This window comes from Pyrus communis, chromosome 6 (assembly GCF_963583255.1).
Source record: "Pyrus communis chromosome 6, drPyrComm1.1, whole genome shotgun sequence".
In the NCBI taxonomy this organism is placed as follows: domain Eukaryota; kingdom Viridiplantae; phylum Streptophyta; class Magnoliopsida; order Rosales; family Rosaceae; genus Pyrus; species Pyrus communis.
This window is the reverse complement of record NC_084808.1, coordinates 18143804-18152395: the sequence shown is the minus strand read 5'-3', so window position 1 is coordinate 18152395 and position 8592 is coordinate 18143804. Positions and strand designations below refer to the sequence as shown.

Below are 8592 nucleotides of genomic sequence, written 5' to 3'. Positions count from 1 at the left end.
TCATTACGCAGTATTAAATGAGGTTTGGAATATGAATGAGGTGATCGTCGACGATGCATTTGCGTACTCAATAGCTACTGACTTCATGTTTAGCAATGACATTAAACCACGTTCTGTTAATGAATGTCGATGTAGAACTGATTGGTCAAACTAGAAACAAGCAATCCAGGTCGAACTCAATTTGCTCACAAAATGTAAAGTGTTTGAACCTATCATTCCTACACCACCACGCGTGAAGCCCTTTGGCTACAAGTGGATTTTCGTGTTGAAACGTAATGAGAATAATGAAATAGTGCGATACAAAGCACGCCTCGTAGCGCAAGGCTTTTCTCAGCGCCCTGTGATTGATTATGAGGAAACGTATTCCCCCGTAATAGACGTTATAACGTTCTGCTACTTATTCAGTTTGGTAGTTTTCAAAAAACTGAATATGCGGCTTATGGACGTGGTAACCACGTATCTCTACGGATTGAAAACAATTCGGGCGGATGTGGTATAACCGTTTGATTGAATATTTGACAAGTCAGGGTTATATAAACAACGAATTATGACCATGCGTGTTCATAAAGAAGTCACATTTCAGATTTGCAATCGTTGTAGTTTATGTTAATGATATGAACCTCATTGGGACTCTCTCGAGAATCACGAGATTTTGGTTCATTACGCAGTATTAAATGAGGTTTGGAATACTAATAAGGTGGTCGTCGACGATGCATTTGCGTACTCAATAGCTACCGACATCATGTTTAGCGATGACATTGAACCACGTTCCGTCAATGAATGCTGACATAGAACTGATTAGTCAAACTAGAAAGAAGCAATCCAGGTTAAACTTAATTTGCTCGCGAAACGTAAAGTGTTTGGACTTATCGTTCCTACACCACCACGCGTGAAACCCTTTGGCTACAAGTGGGTTTTCGTGTTGAAACATAATGAGAATAATGAAATAGTGCGATACAAAGCACGCCTCGTAGTGCAAGGCTTTTCTCAGCGCCATGTGATTGATTATGAGGAAACGTATTCCCCCGTAATGGACGTTATAACGTTCTGCTACTTAATCAGTTTGGTAGTTTTCAAAAAACTGAATATACGGCTTATGGACGTGGTAACCACGTATCTCTATGGGGATCTAGATATGAAAATTTACATGAAAGTTCCAGAAGGACTTCCATTGACTGAATCAAATAGTTCTAGACCACGGAACACTCTCTTAATTAGGTTGAGGATGTCACTCTACGGATTGAAAACAATCCAGGCAGATGTGGTATAACCATCTGAGTGAATATTTGACAAGTCAGGGTTATATGAACAACGAATTATGACCATGCGTGTTCATAAAGAAGTCACATTTCGGATTTTCAATCGTTGCAATTTATGCTAATGATATGAACCTCATTGGGACTCTCGCAGAGCTTGAGGAAATTGATGTACACTTGAAATCGGAATTTGAGATGAAGAATCTTGAGAAAACTTGATACTGTCTCGGCCTGGAGATCGAGCATTATTTGGATGGAATCCTAGTACATCAATCGAACTACACCCAAAAGGTGTTGTGTCATTTTAATGAGGATAAAGCGCAAGCCTTCGAGTACATCCATAGTCGTTCGGACTCTAGATTCTAAACGAGATCCCTTTCGTCCAAAAAAGGATGAGGAAGAGATTTTGGAACCCGAAGTTCCTTACCTAATTGCAATTGGGGCTTTATTATACTTGGCTCAGTACACTAGACCCGACATCTCTTTCGTTGTTAATTTTTTGGCAAGATATAACAATGCACCCATACGCAGGCACTGGAATGGTGTTAAAGACATTTTTCGCTACCTCAATGAATTTAGGCTTGTTCTATATCGGCGAATCTCCAAGTGTTAGAGCCCTCTATGGTCCTCTGATTGATTCTTGCCTTGTTGGCTACGCAGATGCTAGATATATGTCTGACCCATATAGGGCACGTTCTCAAACGAGCTATGTCTTTATCGTTGGAGACACTGTTATATCTTGGAGGTCCACCAAGCAATCACTAGTTGCGACTTCGTCGAACCATGCTGAGATTCTCGCCCTGCATGAAGCATCGAGCGAGTGCTTTTGGCTGAGAGAAGTTATGGCACATATTCAAAGCACTAATGGTCTTACATCAGTCGTTGACCTTCCTACAACAATTTTTGAAGACAATGCAGCATGTATCAAGCTGTTAAAGAAGGGATACATCAAGGGAGACAACACCAAGCACATATTACCAAAGTTCTTTTACTCATACCAGCAGCAGCAACATCAAAACATTGCAGTCAAGCAAATCTGTTCCCAAGACAACCTGGCTGATCTTTTCACCAAGTCATTGCTCAAGTCTACTTTTCAGAAGCTCGTCCAAGGAATCGATATACGTAAATTATCTGAGTTGAATCGCCTATAGTTCTCTTATTTAGAAGTTATATCTAACTTAGGGGGAGTATCTAGAAGCATACTCACATGATCTTAATGTACTCTTTTTCCTACGATTAGGAGCATTTTTCCCACTAGGTTTTTGCTACCTAACGAGGTTTTAACAAGGCACCCATCCTGGGATGATCATACTCCGTTGAGTTCACTATTTTCGTCCTGTTTGACGTTTGTTTTAGACATTATACATACTTCTCATTTTTCTCCTTAGTCTATAGGGTTTCCCAATGCCTTGAGTTTTACCATACCGAGGTTTTGTGAGTTTTACTACAAATGCATACTTCACTTAAATTTGAGACTCGCAATCACTCGTTGTGCCGATGACTTCATCAACTATTCTACTTTATCTGCTGAAGATCTGATGCGATGGTTTGTTGAGTATTTACACACTCAAGGGAGAGTGTTGCAGTCATATTTAGAATAGGAATGTGATTGTGTAAATCCTAATAGATATGCGAATGTATCTTATATTCTTATTAGGAATTTATTACCTATTAAATGTTATAATCCTAAAGAGAAATGTTTTTACCTATCCTACTACTATAAATAAAGGCACAAATGGGTGAATCAAACACACCTCACAATTACATATCTCTCTCTTATTCTCCCTAATTATGGCCGGTCCTCTCTCTCTCTCTCTCTCTCTCAACTCTAGATCGTTCAATCAAATAAGCCTACAACACGTCCTATATATTTCCTGCAAAATCTTTTATCCTAAACGAAAGTTTCAACAGAGTAATCAATAATAATAAATAAAAATAAATAATACTCACATATTATATAGTTCAAGACCGGAAGCGCCGCCAAAGTTCAGTTCCAAGGTGACCGTTAGGTTATCTATTTTTACATTTTTTGAATTGTACAGAAACAGATCCCCTTAACACCTTTTCCCTCCATTCAAAAATTTTAACTCTCCTCTCTCCTTCCCCCTCGCTCACAGAGCAACCCCTCCGCGGCCCCACCACCAAATTTCAAGAAACGAATGAACCTCACAAAACCCTAGCCTTGTCCGTACAGCTCCACCGCCGATGGCGATGAGCCCCAACGACCGACCTAAAAAGAAAACCTCAACACCGATGCAAGGCCTCGTCGGCTTGATCCGCGAGTCCCTACCGCTTCTGCCCCCGCGCCGGGACGACGGAGGAGGTGGAGGAGGAGGGTTTGGGGGCCTGGTGGGGAAGGTCCGCTCCAGCCTCCGTAATTCGCGAATCGGACTGTTATCCAAGTCTCCTGTTCGTGCTCTTCCTCCGGTTGCTTCGAGAGATGACGCACCGCCGATTCGGTGGCGCAAAGGCGAGTTGATTGGTTCCGGTGCCTTTGGCCGGGTCTACATGGGAATGAACCTCGATTCCGGAGAGCTTTTCGCTGTGAAACAGGTTTGCCTGCTTCTTAATTTCGAGATTGAATTTGGTTTCTTAGTAATGGATTTGGCAGTTTGACATTTTTGTGTTTGTTACAGGTGTTGATTGCGGCAAATAGTGCTTCGAAGGAGAAGACACAGGCATGATTCTGATTTTGCATACATTTCATTTTTTTTAATCAAAGTTTTAATTTTTCTTGGGGATTGCTTAGTTTGCATTCCTGAGCACAAAAAGTTGCGATTCATTGAATTAACTAAGCATTTCAGCGATAAATTTTTATTCTTGGTTTGACTGCATATTAATACCTTCATTCTAATGTTAAAAGTATTTTAGAGATGCGTTTTCACTTATGAACACTATTTTTCAGTTTGAGACTAAGTTGTGAACACTAATTTTCAGTTTGAGACTAAGTGACTGCAGTTTCCTTTTCTAATTTAATTAAATCAGGCTCACATTCGAGAGCTGGAGGAGGAAGTCAAGCTTCTTAAGAATCTTTCACATCCAAACATTGTTGTGAGTACGATTGTCTTTGTTATTTCATGGAAGTGATGGTGAAGGTGATCACTTACTTTCTTACTGTTTCAATGTTGTTCTTTAGAGGTACTTAGGGACCGCTAGAGAGGAGGATTCTTTGAATATTCTATTGGAGTTTGTGCCTGGTGGATCCATATCGTCCCTCTTGGGGAAATTTGGATCCTTTCCTGAGTCTGTAAGTATTTGTTACTTCTAAGTGATTGACCTTGGGTGTTTGGGGACATAAATTTTACATCTTGAAAATGTTGAATGTGCAGGTTATAAGAATGTACACAAAGCAGCTGTTACTGGGTCTTGAATACCTTCACAAGAATGAAATTATGCATAGGGACATCAAGGTATCTCCCCATTTCAATTGTTTAATGTTCACTTAAGAGTATGAATTGACCTCTCTCTCTCTCTCTCTCTCTCTCTCTCACATTTAATAACGGGCATGCTTCATACAGGGTGCAAACATCCTCGTGGATAATAAGGGGTGTATTAAACTTGCTGACTTTGGTGCATCAAAGAAAGTTGTTGAACTGGTAATGACAGTTTTATTATGTACTATGGATAACTGACTTTATTATCTTTTTCATGCACATCAATAGCGAGTTCATTTGTTGATACAGGCTACTATAAATGGTGCCAAGTCAATGAAGGGTACTCCATATTGGATGGCTCCTGAAGTTATTCTCCAGACTGGCCATAGCTTGTAAGAACTACTACTCACTTTTAGAGAGTTGACTATTTTTGATAATTTCATTGCTATTATAACGGTTGTGTAATCGTTTGTCAACCTTTTAATGCTCTCTGCATTACCCTATAATTTTAGCCAAAGGTTTTTCCAGTACCAGTCAAGGGGCAAGGGTGGATCACAATTCACGTCTTTCTGAGACTTTTTTTAGCAGTCTTGTGTGTTCCTTCCAGGACATGCTCCTTAAGAATACTCTCTTAGAAGTTCTCCTAGTTGAGCAGTTATATTAACTAGATGAGGTTCACTAGCGTTGATTTTTTGTATTCAGTCCGTTTACACAAAAAATAATACAACCTGTTGGGAACATTTCATCCTAATCTCCAATTAGAAGCATGTTCTCATGTATTGCATGAGTTGTCCCCTTTTTGTTAGTGAGGGACAACAGTTGGATTCAGCTACTCCCTATTTCTGATGCTTGGACCTCATTGGTTTGAATATGTTTTTTTTAGCTCTGCTGACATATGGAGTGTTGGATGTACTGTGATTGAGATGGCTACAGGAAAGCCTCCATGGAGCCAACAGTATCAAGAGGTAACACTTCAAGCTGCTTTTGCCAACAAATAGTTTGATTATTGTGTCTAACGTGACTAGAATTTTTCTAATTTAGTGTGGTTTCACCCAAGAGGTAGCAGACTGAGATTATGAGTTTCCCTTTTCAGGTTGCTGCTCTTTTCCATATTGGAACAACAAAATCTCATCCACCCATCCCTGAGCATCTCTCTGCTGAGGCAAAGGATTTTCTGTTAAAATGCCTAGAGAAGTACAACTATGAATTCTACTTTTCCCTAATTTTTTTTCATATTTATGGGCTAAACATACTTAAGTCTGTAGATAGAACAGCAGATATTAAATTTTTACAAATGTCATCTATTTATATTTTCCTTTACTCTTACACTCCATAATTTGGTGGCAGGGAACCTTATCTAAGGTCTTCTGCGTCAGAGTTGGTGCAGGTAAATTTTAATGGCATATAACGTTGCATATTATTTCAGAGTGTAATTAGGCATGGGGCATTAGCTGCATTACATACATGCGGACGTGTCATAGCTTTCAATAATAGAGATTTTACTTCATAGTTAGTTTTCTCAAGAATTGGACGGTAAAATTAAGAAATCTTGTTCTTCAAAAAGTACAGTCGCATGTGAATGCCTGTTTTTTTTTTTCCTTCTTCTTTTTCACTAATGAGATACTATCTGTTGGTCATGTGCAGCATCCATTTGTCACTGGGGATTATCAGGAACCTCGTCCAGTAGTTCGTTCTTCATTCATGGTTGGTATAATTGATTTAGATTTACTGGCTCAACTATTACTTAATAACAACCATACAATTAGTTAATAACTAGTTTTATCAGGAAGCTGGAAACGAGAAGGCAGCACCTGGGACAGATCTTAAGAACTTGTAAGTCTTTTCATTTAATCGTTTTGGAATTATTTCTGGTTGCCTTTCTAACTTTATCACCACTACAGTGTGAACCCTTCGATCAGAAGGTCTACCTGTGCCGGCTTGAAGGATATTTGTGATATGGGCACTGTAAGGTGCTCAACTGTATATCCAGGGAATTTTTCAGGAGGGAGCTCCCGCTGGGGAGCTACTAATAATTATGATGACGACATGTGTCAGATTGATGATACGAATGACATTGTCCTTGATTCATTTGCAAAATTGAGATCTGTGGTTGGACCTGACGAATTAAACAAGGTAATGAACTTTTTTCTTGTCCTTCTAGATCATTCAGAGTAATAAACTTTAATTATGATGAGTGATTTGCTTGTTTGAAATAGAGTTTCAATCCCATGTGTGAACCAACTGACGACTGGCCATGCAAGTTTGATGAAAGTCTGGAACCGGAGAGAAATGGAATTAACTTCTCCCCTTGTCAAACAATACATGAGGCTTCGGGCAGCATTGGAGCATCTCAAAAGGTGGAGACAGAGTTCACATTTCCTTCCGGGCCATCAGCAGTTGAGGATGATGAGGAAGTTACAGAGTCAAAAATAAGAGCCTTCCTAGACGAAAAGGTACTATGTGTCTGCCAAGTTCTTTCCTGTGCGATGTAGTGGTCAAATCATTCAACGATGCTATGTTTTCTCAGAATGTGTGGCAGGATTCTAATGTTTTAAACTTGCACCTTGAACCTAATCAGGCCTTAGATCTGAAGAAGATGCAAACACCTCTATATGAAGAGTTCCGTAGCTCATTCAATGCAGCTGGTTTTGGAAATGCAGACTGTGAACATGTTTCAAAGCATCTGAACTTACCTCCTAAAAGTAAGTCACCGAGTCATGCACCTAGTAGAAGATTCTCTACTGCATTTGATGCTGCAGGCCCTGGGAAACATACAAGAGATGTATCAAATGCCAGTGGTGTATATGACCGAGTTTTGCAGGAAATTCAGCCACCTCAGCTTGGTGAATGGAAGGAGCTCCCTCATGATCAGAAAGAATCATTTAGTCTAAGGTTTGTCTTTGATGTTTGATGCCATTCTGTTGGCTAATGTCCACTCTTCTGCTGTAACTCAATGGAGATGGGTTTAATTTCAGTGCAAGCTTTTCTGATATGCAAAGAAAGTGGAAACAGGAGCTTGATGAAGAGCTCAAGAGGAAGCGAGGCAAGTTTTATTTTGTATTTTCAAGAAGTTTTATTTTGGGGATGGCATTTATGCACGAAATTTTGGTCTTGATTAGTATGATCTTATCTTACTGGAACCGGCTGGATGCAGAGATGATGTGGCAGGCTGGTGTAGGAACGAAAATGCCATCCCCAACCAAAATTCTAGGTCGTCAAAGAGAGCCGCTACGGATGGTTTTTCCTGGAAAATGAAGTGTATGTATGTACCTCACTTGTATCTATTTTACCATGATATAGAAATAAGTTATGCTTTTCGACTGGGAGCGCTCAGTATGCACTTGGCAGGGGTGTTGTCCAGTATTACATCGGTCACCTTGCCCATAGCAGGCCGTGCAGCCTCTTGCCTGCTGCATTATGTCTCAAGCAGCTCAGCCAGAAAATGTCACGTAACCAGTGATATGTATTGATTTAATTTCTTGTGGCCTTTGTATCCTACGGCGGGATATGAGACATGAAGTATTGAGTTTGTGTGAATTATATAATTTGAAATATATTGTATGCTGCAGATGCAGCATTCTTTTCTGCTCTCTCTCTCTCTCTCTCTCTCTCTCTCTGTGGGATGATTTTTTCAGAACATTTTACGAAATTCAAATTTCTTGGATCAAATCGGCGACGCTGAAGCCACAGCATTTCAAATTTCATGTGTCTTGATTGTGAAAGGGGAAGAAAGAATGAATGAATGTAGGTTCTCAGCTTGTATAGATAACAAACTGAGCCCAAACCTCAACTTGGGTCATTTTATAAAACAAATCATTGGCCCAAGTTTGACTAGCTTTGGTTTATGATCCAACTGTGAATAGAACAAATAAAGGAGTGCAGACGGAGAAAATGAAATTGAAAATCATTTCGCTTAGAACAACGCTTAAATCCATTCTTTTAATATGGATTAGTCATTTAAT

General features: G+C 39.7%; 1 protein-coding gene across 1 annotated transcript; it reads left to right on the top strand.

Moving 5' to 3' along the window:
• The first annotated feature begins 3275 nt into the window (after nucleotides 1-3275).
• LOC137737929 (mitogen-activated protein kinase kinase kinase NPK1-like) lies at nucleotides 3276-8210 on the top strand. Its single transcript, XM_068477517.1, has 17 exons — nucleotides 3276-3809; nucleotides 3893-3934; nucleotides 4242-4307; nucleotides 4393-4503; nucleotides 4586-4666; nucleotides 4775-4852; nucleotides 4940-5022; nucleotides 5514-5595; nucleotides 5724-5824; nucleotides 5978-6017; nucleotides 6275-6334; nucleotides 6417-6463; nucleotides 6532-6763; nucleotides 6847-7083; nucleotides 7209-7522; nucleotides 7606-7673; nucleotides 7785-8210. The coding sequence occupies exons 1-17, from the start codon at nucleotides 3462-3464 to the stop codon at nucleotides 7883-7885; spliced, it is 2091 nt and encodes a 696-aa protein (XP_068333618.1). The 5' UTR covers nucleotides 3276-3461; the 3' UTR covers nucleotides 7886-8210.
• Nucleotides 8211-8592: the final 382 nt, after the last annotated feature.

Bases quoted from the DNA above. Each gene is read 5' to 3' on its own strand.
- LOC137737929 (XM_068477517.1), top strand. From the start codon at position 3,462: ATGGCGATGAGCCCCAACGACCGACCTAAAAAGAAAACCTCAACACCG. The intron at 4,853-4,939 runs GTAATGACAGTT...TTGTTGATACAG, and splicing joins CAAAGAAAGTTGTTGAACTG to GCTACTATAAATGGTGCCAA. The intron at 7,523-7,605 runs GTTTGTCTTTGA...GTTTAATTTCAG, and splicing joins AAAGAATCATTTAGTCTAAG to TGCAAGCTTTTCTGATATGC.